This window comes from Lampetra fluviatilis, chromosome 24, assembly GCF_964198595.1.
Source record: "Lampetra fluviatilis chromosome 24, kcLamFluv1.1, whole genome shotgun sequence".
NCBI lineage: Eukaryota > Metazoa > Chordata > Hyperoartia > Petromyzontiformes > Petromyzontidae > Lampetra > Lampetra fluviatilis.
Genome location: NC_136298.1, coordinates 4,969,600 through 4,982,605, shown reverse-complemented (window position 1 = coordinate 4,982,605; position 13,006 = coordinate 4,969,600). Strand labels below are relative to the sequence as shown.

The 13,006-nt window shown below is 49.6% G+C and overlaps 1 protein-coding gene across 11 annotated transcripts in view; it reads left to right on the top strand.

Moving 5' to 3' along the window:
• The window catches only part of LOC144941091 (nuclear factor 1 A-type-like), a 384,067-nt gene that overhangs the window by 346,093 nt on the left and 24,968 nt on the right, over positions 1-13,006 (top strand). For 9 of the 11 annotated variants that reach the window (XM_078867567.1, XM_078867556.1, XM_078867559.1 and 6 more), the window contains one exon: positions 3,306-3,403. The exons of the other annotated variants lie outside the window; for them this stretch is intronic. In XM_078867567.1, the coding sequence (XP_078723693.1) occupies positions 3,306-3,403 (98 nt within the window). The remainder of the gene's footprint in view (positions 1-3,305; positions 3,404-13,006) is intronic. 11 annotated transcript variants of the gene reach the window in all.

Sequence of the window (13,006 nt, the reverse complement as noted above, 5' to 3'; positions counted from 1 at the left end):
GAGACATGAAGCCCTGATGCCTCCTAAACAGCTGCGCCCTGTGTCGGTGACCCTGGCGAGACTCGCGATTACACACACGCAACAAAGACAAAGATCCCCCCCGTATAGCCTTAACAGGCTGTTGAGGCAAGAGCTGTTAGTGAGCAGCACCTGTGAAGGCCGGCAAGGCAGACGAAGGCGGTGGGTGGCCAGCACCACACACGACCTTTTTTGTCTCCCTGGTGGTCATGTTTACACATTGCCTGAGGTACTCATTTGAGGCTGAATCGACCTAGGGGAGGCCCAGGACCGATTCAAAATATTCGGCAATGTTATTGGCCGTGAGCTTGAATCGAGCTCGGGTCGCCGGGTTCGTAGCGCAGTGTGTTAATCGCTACACTAGCGCTGTCCACGCACACACGCACGAAGGCACGACCACACGAACGTACAGACACTCTCCTGTTGGTGTGCAGTGTTAGCAGGCCTGGCGGTTGGTTAGGGGTGGGCATGCAAAGGCGGCCAAGCTGGGGGCAAAGACGTTACAGCTCCCGAAAATGTGAAGCTTGGAAAGAGAGAGGCATCGAGAAAGAAACAGATTACTGAGTCTGATCGGATGAAACATACACAGAGAGACAAGCACGGAGACAGACGCAGAAAAATAGAAACACAGAGAGACACGCATACATGCCGAAGCACAGAAAGAGACAGAGAAACACAGACAAACTAAGACAGAAAACGCGGAGAGACGCAGAGAGAGAGACACAGACACAAAACACAGAGAGACACCGAGATAAACACAGACACACAAACAGAGAAATACAGAGAGACGCAGAGAGAGACACACAGACACAAAACACACAGACACAAAACACACAGACACAAAACACAGAGAGACACAGAGATGAACACAGACACACAAACAGAGAAATACAGAGAGACGCAGAGAGAGACACACAGACTCACAAACACAGAGACACAGAAGTGGCGCAGAGAGAGACACAGACACAAAACACAGAGAGACACCGAGATAAACACAGACACACAAACAGAGAAATACAGAGAGACGCATAGAGAACCACAGAGAGACACACAAACACAGAGCAATGCAGAGGCACAGAGCAACGTAGAGACTGTACAAAGCCAAAGATCCCCCCTATACCCTTTGACAGACTGTTGGAGCAAGTGCTGTTAGCGAGCACCCATGAAGAGATGTACACACACAAACAGAAACACACAGAGGAGCAGACACGTCGAGACAGAGACAACTCCCCTCCCTGTGTGGTGACCACTTGCCACTTGGGCCCTAGATGATAGTTTTAATTTTATTATTATTTTGACACTTGTTATCCCAGGACAGCCTCACTGAGTCCTGCCAAGCGTTGTGCAACCTAGGGGGGCAGTGAAGCTGCTTGCTATGTTTGATCCCAACTGAGTGACGTCACGCGGTAGCGAGATGTTAACTACTTCGCCTGGTATACAGGAGGTCGTGGGTTCGATACCGACCCTGACACCTGCTGCTGTATATTTGGAGTTTGCGCGTGTTTTTCCCCCCATGATCGCGTGGATTTTTCTCTGGGTCCTCCGGTTTTTCCTTCCACATTTAGAATCAACGTGCTTTTAAGAGTATTTGGCTGCTATACAGTGTGTACAAATTATCGCCACTGGGGAGATAGAGGTGGCTGGGCGTGGTGCTGGAGGGGCGAAGGTTTTCAAACTCAGTTCAGACCCAGCAAAAGTTAAATCGCACCTTCTCTTCCCCAAATTCTCCCTTTCACAAGATCAAGCGTGCATCTGTGAAGTGTTCCCCTGCCGTGGGAATGTGTAATTTCCACCACTGGCTCAGGGCTGCCCGATAGAGATGTAGTCATCTGCCCTGCTCTTTCCTGCCGGTTGTTCTGTGTTGTTTGCGAAACTCTCGTCGCTGGCGTTTGTACAGCCGCTTGGTCAAACCACTGCTGGATGGTGGCCTCGCCACACCGTATCTCGGCCATGGGGGTTGTTTAGCCATTCCTCGGGCCGCCACGGTGGCTAGGAGATGTTGACAACCTCGGCTGGTTTACAGGTCGTGGGTTGATCCTGACCCTGATGATGCCGGTATATTTGGAGTTTGCATGTTCTCTCATCCCGTGGCCGCGTGGATTTTTCTCCGGGTCCTCCGGCTTTTCCCTCCGCATTTAGAAACGGCGTGCGTTTAGAGTATTTGGCTGTTATATATTTGCACGCGATAAGCCACTTCGTTGAACTATCACTTGTGGCCAGGTCGCTAGCGAAAATGATTCATATAGCTCAGTGGGCCTTTCCTGGCAGAATTTTTGTTCTAATTTTATAATTTCGTTTTACTTTGCCCTGCTGGGTCAGTGTGGGTTTGGTGAAAGGGGTGGGTATAATCCAGGACTGATTCAGACATCACTCCCACCGCTGACGGTTTTTGCCGTGGCCGGGAATAAAACCCAGGTGACATGGATTCGAGATTCGAGAGGAATTATTTTTTCGTATTGCTGACCGCTGTGCCACACCGCTACACCCCCCCCCCCCACTTACTCACAGGGACTTGAAATGATCGGCACGTTTGTGACGAGCAGACACCCGCGTTCTGGTTGCGAGTGCAACCAGCTACACGCCGCGCTAGCCTGAGATGTAGTCCTCAACTCTCTCCCCCTACCTCTCGCCCCCCCCCTCACCGTTTGAACGTTGATTATTTTTTCTAGCAAGGAAGGCGGGGGGGACCCACCGGTTCATTCTGAAACAATCATTAAGACGAGCGCTTGAATTGAAGAGCGCGTTTTGTTGCATGCGTTCGTTAACGAAGCAAAAACGCGTAAAAAAAACTGTCTTGCGTACATTTGGGTAAAAATGAATGCGTTTAACGACGAAAATTAGCAATTTAAAAGAAAAAAATGTTTAATGTTTTTTATAATTTTTTTATCGAATGGCATTTTGTTTTTTTTTAAACAAAAATACGTTTTAAAAGTAAGAACCAACAAAAAAACATCTTTAGAAAAAAAGTTAATCTCAAAGCGACACAGAGGCTCTTTCCTGCCCGCTCGTCGCCGCATGCGGAAACTCGCTTCCGTTGCTCACAGTTAAAACTTCCTGCTCTGTTTTGATTCATTGTTTCACTTCCTGAATGAACGTATGTGTGTCCCCTCTTTCCTTACCCCTGCCCCCATGCTCTTCCCCCCCCCCGACTCTCTCCCACACACCCTGCACTCCGTAACCCTCCCAACCCCCCCCCTTTCCCCCTCCCTCCCCACATCTTCCCATCCTTCAAACCTCTTCCCCCACCCCTCTCGCCCTTCTTTGCCCTTGTCGCCTCCCCTTAACAGCTTACTCCTCGCCCATCACTCCCCCTACCAACCGCCCCTTCATGAGCTTGGGACCCCGAGACCCCGGCCTTGTAAATATACATTCCCAGCATCCTCAGGTGGGCTACATCACATCAGCGGTAACATCAGCGGCAGCGGCAGCAGTAACATCAGTAAATAAACAGCAGCAGCATGTCGATGCACTAACCCACACGCATAGCCACGCTTTCAAAGACCATTGCTCACACGTGTTGCAAATTACGCTTGCTACGCTGTGCGCTGCAGGTGTGTGTGCGCGCGCGTGTGTGTTTGTGCATGGTTGTTTGTTTGGCTGTTTGTGAACGCACGTGTGTGTGTGTGCATGTGTGCGCGCGAGTACATGTGCGGGAAAGGTGTCGTCATGGTTAGCATAATGCAAAACAGAATTGGCGACTTGAATTCGATTCCCGGTCGCAGACAAAGATAAGTGGCGAAAGCGTCAATCGGTTCTGGGCCTCCACTAGGTCGGCTCAGTGCTAAATGATTGCCTTCCATGTTGTGTAAACATTGGCACGGGGGAGATTTAGGTGGCCCAGTCATGGTGCTGGCCAAACGCGCAGTGGCGCGCAGTTTCCGACCTTAATCGGTGCTTGCTGACAGTACTTTTCCAAATAGTCTATGTAGGCTACACAGGCGGTATTTATCTTTGTGTGTGTCCGTATCTATTCGTACGAGAACAGGCATTACTCCTTGCGTGTGCGCGCGTGTACATAAACGCGTGTCAAGGCAGGTGCGTTCGCTCGTGTGTGTGTGTACGTGCGTGGCCCCCCCCCCCCTCCGGCATGTGTGCAACCACAGGTGGTGCGTGTCTGGGTGCGCGTGCACGCGCGTGCGTGTGTGTACAGGTGTCCGTGCGTGTGTGTGTACAGGTGTGCGTGCGTGCATGTGTGTGTGTGTGTGCGCTAGCCACGCCGTTCTGCAGGTAAGCGTTATGATTGCACCGGCATTCACCGCCGAGTTTTTTTTTTCTGGTAACCAAACTGGCAGTGCCTTTTGTGTGCCAAGCAATTTTAGGGAGGTGGTACGGGGGGGGGCGCGGGTGGGGGGGGGGGTTATTTAATATAAAAAAAAATTCAACAACAAAAATCCTTTGCTCACTCCAAGTACGCGCATGCACCTGTAAGTCATTACACATACCGCCGAGAGAGCGCGCGCGTGCGTGCGTGTGCCTACGTCTGGATTTAATGGGTCCCGCGAATTCAATTTACGCGCCAACAACAAAAAAACCTGAGCCGTGCACCTGCGACAAATGCCAGTCGGCACAATCGAGCGGCGGCTGCACAAGGTGGGTAGCGGAGACGGGGGGGGGGAAAGAAATTCAAGACGCCGAATGGCTTGTCTTTCATTGGCCGTGGTCACTTATTTGTCTGGATCAGAGGTAGGAATTTCAGCCGTGACCTTTCCCTTGCTGTCCTAGCCCTGGTGATTTGTAGATGAAACGTCGTCTCTTTTTTTAACTTTTACTGCGCACAGCAGCTGTTGAGCGCAGGGCTCCTAGGCCAAACACGTTAAGCGGACCACCACCAAGTTGTGATAGATAAGGGTGTTGTAACACGTTGCTTCGAATTGAGAAAGGTTATTATTATTATATAAACCCATGGCACCTGGGTCTGTCCCATGACCTCCTGCCAGCAGGCCTTTGACATTTCACGTGGCCTCAAAGTGCGCCTAGCCTGGCACAAGCACCGTGGTGACATCACCGCCACTTAGTGGTGAACGGCGGTTGTTGTTGAGTGGTCGAGAGTGTGTGCGAGTGTGTGAGTGTGTTGGCGTGACCTCGCGGTGCGGTGAGTGAGTGGGTGAGTGTGCGGTGTGGTTCGTTGAACACCGTGTGGATGAGATCAGACGGTCGGTGTCTGGCAGACCGAGTCCTCAACGTGGGTGGGGAAATCGACGAGTGAAATTCACAAGCAGAGTGAACCGTGGTCGTAGCCATAGAAGAGTAATCAGGAGGTGTCTGACCGCTGGTGAGCGAGTGACTGCAGTGGATCAGTGAGCGCCGCTGAAACATCAATCACCCTGGCTGCTGCTTTACGTTGAATTGTATTGAGTGCAGCAGCGAGGTAGGAGTTGGGTGCTCCACCCCAGCTATTCCAACTTTGGCTGAATTCTCGGTGTGTGTCAGTGTGTTGTGGGGAGCAGCACTACAGCGGTTTGCTCGCTGCGCTACGAACACCGCCACCCGAGTTCGATTCCCGCTCATGGCCAACACCAGTGACGATTATCTGAACCGGTCCTGGGCCTCCCCTAAGTCGACTCAGCCTCCATTGAATAGCCGGTGTAGTCTGTAAAGATCAAAGGCGGCCGGGCATTGTGCTGGCCACCAACCCCCTCTTGTGCCGTGCCAGCCTTCATAGGCCCTCGCTAACAGCACTTGCCTCAACAGTCTGTCAGAGGCTATACGGGGGACCTTTGTCTGCCTGAATGTGGATTACGTACGAGTGGATGTGACAGCTCCAACTGTTGGCAACTGGAAGTGCTACGAGTGGATTATAGCGAAACTTTCTAATGGTTACACCAATTTGTTTCAGTGGAATATTTCAACGGTATTCTTTTTGCTCACCGCTATCGTTGATCAACGGCTGCGATGTATCACACTGCTGGGTTCAGCACTACCTCGTGAGATGCCAACAGTGGTTGTTCCCGATAAGAATAGGTTTTACCCTTTCTGGCAGGAGGTCCCCTAATGAAGTGGTTGCTTCGTTTATGGACTGGGCTCTGCCATGATAATGTGGAATTTCCATTGGAGGATGAACACTGCCCCCCCCATCCCCATTTTTTATTGCCCTTGGGCACCTGTGTTAAAGAGCTTTATAGCTCATCAGATTCCTCCAGAATAAACACATATTCTGATTCTGATGATTCGACATGAATAAACTTCGGCTTTATGATCACTAATCACCCTTTAAACATCGCCACATTTCACGCCCGTAACCTGGCTACCCGCGGAGGACGGATGAGGCGGTGAAGTACGGTCAAACAAACCCGCATGACCAGCACTGAGCGGCGAGGGCTCCATCCAGCAGTGGAGCGAGAGAGCAGGCGAGCTGTGCGTCAACGTGGGAGCGGGTCGCAAGGAAGAGCTCGGTTCTCATCGCCGGCACGCCGCGCTTGGCTATGCTTCGGAATACGATTGCGGTCTACCGTCTGCACCCCCCCCCCCCGTAGCCGGAGTGGTTAGCGGGACCCTAATTTTTGCCCGATTGCTCCGGACAAACTGGAAACATAGCGTTCGTCAGAAACCGCGCCCATCGGGAAACCGCTAACCGGATCGCACGAGCTTTTGCCCGAAGGCCCGTGCCGGCACGGTTACGGTACATGCTGGAACACACACACTCACACCTGGTAGAAATTTTCCGCACCAAACGCCTTTGCCCGGGCGAGATTGATGGGAGAGAGTCGGGGCGGGCGGGCGGGCGGGTGGGCGGGCAGCTGCAATGGAGGATATGTGCCCCCTTGCTGCGGCTGCCTCGGCCGCATCGGCCGCTTTTGCCTTTGACTCAAAAACGATGTCAGGTGTGGCGCGGTGCACAGAGATCCCGCGGCAAGTCACGTGACGGCCACAAATCTCGAGTGGGACACCGTTGTCTTATTATTACTCTTCTTGGCCACCCACTTAAAAAAGCTGAAGATTCCTGTCTCCACGTGCATGCGTTCGTACGCGTGTGCGTGCGTACGTGTGTGCGTGCGTGCGTGTGCGTTCGTGCATGTATGTGTGTGCGGGCGCGAGGTGTGGCGAGAGTAAGAGTGGCGGCTTTGTCGACTGTTGAAACGACGGATGAGTTCCTGCCGATTATTGGATCGGTTGAGCGACGAATCGGATGCTTGAGATGCGCTTTAGCGTGTGGGGGTTTAACGGTGTTCACGTCGAAGATGCAACTTATTTAGTTCGTTATCCTCATCATTATATCATCATCATTGCTCATAATCGCAGCGTCACGCTGGACGCGCACTGTGCCGCGTGCTCGTCGTTTTCGAGACCGCATTATCCGGCCTTGTTATTCAAATTGTCAGCCATGATGCAGACACAAGTCAGAGGCATTATGTAGACCGTGAAAGCAATAAGTCAGCTTGGGCAGGACACAGCATGGCTGGGGAACAGAATCGCAGCCAAAGGAGGGAACACACCGGGAGACGGAGCAACGGTTTAAGTGTGACGTGGCGAAGCGAGATGGATTGCGGCAGCGCAAGACCCAGTAACGGGATGGCATTAGCCCGGGGAGGCCTTCATCCGGCAGTCTTGTATGTATGTTGAACTTCTTTCGCACCGTACGTAGCCAACCTTGCTAATCGGAAGTGCTTTCTTTTTGTATTATGGTGGATAGACAACGTGGATGGGCAATGGCTGATGATGATGATGATGATAAGCGAGAATGAAAATGTCTCTTTCGCAAGGACATTGTCGTCTGTCCTCGTCGTTACAATCGACGTGCCTTACCTTGCCTCGCGGCAGTTTGGCCAAGCGAAAGGTCAGGATAGGTAATTGTAGGAATGTATCATCGCGGTTAACCTTAGAGGGCTGAACGAGTGTTTAGACTTGGAAATTATCCTTCTCAGGTGGTGGGGAGGGAGGGAGTAGTCTGAGTCCAAGATAGTTTTAGCCACGGGATGAAACGTCACGTGGCGTGGCTTGGAGACAGGTTTCGCACAAATAGGTTCTGGAATCAATGATGTTTTTTTCTCATTCTCACAACGCGTGCCAGCAAAGGACGAGGCGCTTGGTTTAATTCTGTCACACGTAATGGAGTACCAAAAAAAAACATAGGAAAAAAGCAGAATCGAGAGAGAGAGAGAAAATAGTCTTAATTTATATCTTTGCTTTTGAGTGAACGTTGGGGTTTCTAGTGTAACCGTGCGGTTGATTTGAACGCCGGTCGCTACGGACTGCTTCGTATGTTTGACTCTCAAGCCAGCCGTCCATGGAATTCCAATACTTTACCATTTTTATATCCGTACATATTTTTTGTTGTAAGGATTTTTTTGGTTGTTTTCATTCGTCATTAAAGAACCCAGGGTACGGCGGCAATTTCAAAAAAGAAATGGGAAAAGACAAACCGATAACGTACAACAAGCCCCAGGGCGTAAAGGATCCTCAAGATTCGGGAACGGAACGTAGGAGTTCTAGATTTGAAGCGTTCCGTGACTGCAAGGATTCATACTCTTAGGTTTTTTCGGTAAAGTCACGTAGGAAAAAATATAAGTAAATAATAATACAAATACAAATAAAATTATATTTTTTTCTTATTAAATAATAATAGAAATAAAATAACAGTATTATTTTATTAATAATATTATCATTTTATTTCTTTTTTTATTTTTTACTTTTACCTACGTGACTTTACCGAAAAAACCTAAGAGTAGGAACGAAGGAGCCCGGGCTCGCTGGCCCTGCAGTTTATATAAGAGGGGGGGGGGGTGGTGCCAGTGGGGGCCGCTTTATGATTTATATTTAAATCGGCTTGACAACCCTGCTCCCTCGCCCCGTATCCATGCAAGTTGAGATACAACAGATCGGGCCGTAGCGGCGTGCACAGTCCAGCCTTGTACAGGTGAGCGGTGCCACAGCGGTTAGCGCACTGCACTCTAAACTCGGCTTCCTGACTCGGTGGCAAGTGATATCTGCACCGACACTGAGCTTCTCAACACCCACCCACCTTCACCAGCCCGTGGTGAAGTATGGTCAAGCAAACATCACGACCGACGTGGCACGGGGAGGCCTTCATCCAGCAGTGGATTGCTAAAGGTCTGTCAACTAGTGTACATATAACAGGGCACATGAAGTAGGCTTCTTGCGGGGCTGCATTTTTGCAGCAACTTCTATTATTGTACTGTGCTTCTGCGCTCCCGGGTCTATTGCTCGCCGCCTTCACCAACCCCGCACTTGACTGGCGTGGTGAAGTATGGTCAAACAACTGCCACGACCCGCACAGCATGTCTAGGCCCTCATCTAGCAGTGGATTGACAGAGAGGGCTGGACACACCCGCACCTCGAAGCGTTTCGCTCTTCTAACATCTCTCAGCGTCCGTGTCTCTGCTGGAATATATCACTGCTTCTGCGGCCGTCTGGAACGCTCTTCCGTTATTAGGAAGCCACTGGAGCTACGCACTTTTAAACCCAGATTGGAAACTCAATTCGTTAGAACTGCTTGTTGTGTTTCGTTTGTTGTCCACCCCCCCGCACCTCCGATTAGCACGGTTGGCTATGTACGGTGTGAAAGAAGTTCAACATACACACACTGCAGTAAATGTACAATTCCCACGTTACATTTCCTGCTCGTTCACCTAATCGGGAGCTCGAAAGGAGAAATTAATAATTGCTTACAACGTGCTCACTCCCACTGTTAGCATCTGTCTTTTTTATTGCGATACAATCAACCACACTCAGAGGAGCACCAGACCCACGACTTACTGTGTCTTTTACTGCATTTTCACGTTTATTTACATCTTTTATATGGATTTATCCATGGCCGGGTCGGCACTTTCACTTGTTGCGGCGCTTTGCGACCGTTCACCGAGAGAGGGTCGCTGTGTCAGAGCGCCGTCTTGCCAAGTTACTATTTATTTGTTTGATTTTATTTTCCCCCGCCCCCCCAAAAGACGCACCAAAAAAAGACACACGCTCAACCTCAACAAGCCACCGCCCAGTGGTGTTGGGCGCCCGTCGAGTTTCTGAGTTCCTGCAAAGGGGGGCGTTGCCCCCTTACTCCTGCAAGGGAAGCGGCACGGGATCACGTGTGCCCACAATTTGAAAATACAGTACAGGATCCTTCTGTTTGGCGGGAAGCGACAGGCTCTGTGCCAAGGTGGTGTAGAGGGGGAGGAGGGGGGGGTCTGCCAGGCGGGGCGTAGGATGTCTGATTAAATTATTGGGAGGGCCCACGGTAGGGTGGGTGTGAGGTGGGTCGGCGGCGAGTCGGTTGGGTGGGTGGGCAGAGGCAAAGTGGCGTTCGCTCAGGTCTAAGTGCACTAAAGCAAAAGTTTAGAGCCTCAAATAGCCGAAGGGGGACGGCCCAGATTCATGCATATAATATGAGTGCGCCACATGTCAGCACGTTCTCAGGGCTTATAGTAAAGTAAAATGCTCGTCATTTTAATTGTACTATTATTATGATGGTCATTGCTAATGAGGCTCTTGCCATAGTTATTTAAGGCAAAGTGCGACCCACACCGCTGGCCAGAGGGAGCGATGGGCATTTTCTGGCCTTGTTATTCAAGTTCTCCCAAACATCGCTGATGGAGTCATTGCGGTTGTGCAGCGCGGCTCTCCGACACGTGTTTGGGTTGTACCGCGTCTCGTCGTTTGGCACGATGTCCGATGTTTTCGCTCTCAGCCAAAGTAAAGTAAGATTTTAAGCAAACTTTAATGCCCCTGGTGGATCAAGTGGTGGTGGGGGGGGGGCTAGATTCATAAAATAAGATGGGTGCACTAAAATATCAGCTTCAAACTCAGATCCTCGGCAAAATGTGAAATCTCCTCATCCGAATATCATTTCTGTAATAAGTTTACATTCTGTTTAGTCTATCGGCTTGAACTGAATTCAGTTCAGAATTCAGCTCCCGAAAGAAGCTGCAAATCCAGCACGTGGTGTGGAACCTCGGGACGGAACGGCACGCGCGACGACATTCCAAAACGATCCAATTCCCAACGGTGCTTGCAGAGCACGTGGAGTGCATCAAGCGGAGGAGAGAGAGAGGAGAGAGAGCGAGAGAAAGCGAGAGAGAGCTGCGTTCTCCAAAAACTTGCCGTGGCCCTGGAGAGAGAAAGCGCCACCACCGGAGGCCCCCTTTGTGAGCCGTCTCTTGCCGGCCGGTGGTGGTCTAATTGCCCCCGGATTGTGACTTGTGATGGCTGCTTAAAGTGCTCAGAATTACAGGCCTTCCCCAGAGCACATTGCCAAAGCTAATTTTCAAGTAATTTTCAGTCGTTACAAAAAAAAAAAGAAATACCTGTAAATCATCTTCGGGGGTTATTTTTTTTTGGTGAAATTCAGGCTGGGAAAAAAATAATGAACTCAACAAGTCGTCATTAATTTATTGAAAACATCATGGCTATTTTTTTGGAGGGGCGTGTGGAGGAAGAGTGAAGGGGGGGGGATTATACTGCCGTTAACGTGTTACAGATCACGGGGTTTTTTTTTTGGGCCAGTCTGGCTCCCCATGCATGCATTCTTAATGAGCTGATCGTTACAGCTACGTGTGATTAATTCAATTAATTAAAGATGAGACAGTAATGGTAGGGCCGGTGGCATGGCTGACAGTTTTCTTCTCACGTGCGCCCATCCTGCGTTGTAACGCACCATTGGTGTTTGTTTTTCTAAATGTATCGAAACCTGCAGCTTTTTTATATATATACTAGCAGCCCTAAGTCTGCAAACCAATTAGAAACAGTTTGTATGTATGTCAAGTTGCGGTTTCAGCGACAGTATATTTAGGAATGTGTTGTTTTGCAATTAATTAAGAGTCCCAACACATGCCAAATATTATATAGAAAGCATACGATTGCTCTTCTTGGTTCTTTCGGTAAAGTCACGTAGAAGGGAAGTAATAAAATAATAAAAATAAAACATAATAAAATAATTCTCACGACGTTTCGGCCACAACGCAAGCAGCCGTCCTCAGGTCATTCTTCACCTGAGGACGGCTGCTTGCGTTGTGGCCGAAACGTCGTGAGAATTGTATTTTATTATGTTTTATTTTTATTATTTTATTACTTCCCTTCTACGTGACTTTACCGAAAGAACCAAGAAGATGAATCCCTGCAGTCACGAAAGCTTTAAATCGAAATTCTACGATTGCTATTTATGGTTTTCAAATGATAATCATTACAATTATCATCATCAGCAGCAGCAGCCATGATAAATCCACTGCTGGATGAAGGCCTCCCCGAGCCATCACCATCTCTCACGGTCACGCGGCAACAACAATCCTTCCAGCTTCTGCATGCGAGCCGATTTCATTCGCTGCACTTAGTTTAGTTTATTTCGGCTCTTGTCAACTTGTTGACCACCCAGCCCACCCACCGCCCCAGCTCGCTCTTGAAAACGAGACCCATCCTGGTCTCCTTCACTACCTACGTGCAAGAAAAAAAATGTACCATGAAATGTTGAACTATCATTCCCATCTTCCAGTGGATATGCATCTTCTCGGGCATGTTCCTCCGTCATCTCCGTTGGGCGCCGTGGTGCAGAGGAGCTGCTATCTCTCTCGCCTGTAATCCAGGAGGAAGTGGGTTCGATCCCGGACCCTGATGACTTACTCCTGTAGTATATTTGGAGTTGGCGTGACCTCTCTTCCCGTGGTGGTATCGTGGATTTTTTTTCCAGGTCGTTCGGATTTGCCCCCCCCATTCACATTTAGAAACAACGCGCGTTTAGATTATTTGGCGGCTACTATAAATGCCGCCAAGTGATAATAACATAAGCCACTTCCATGAGCTGTCATCAACCGTGGCCAGGTCACCTATGAAAAAGAGTGAACAGCTCAGTGGGCTTTACCTGATAAATCAAATTGTAACAAAAAAATGTCAATGTCGCACATATATACACACACCTATATACGCCACATGAAATGCCTACAATTTCGGTTCATGTTATCTAATAATCTACCCTTTTTTAAAGCAACTTAGCACAATTGTTTAATTGAAGGTATATAATATATGTAAATACAAATGTATTGCCAGCCCT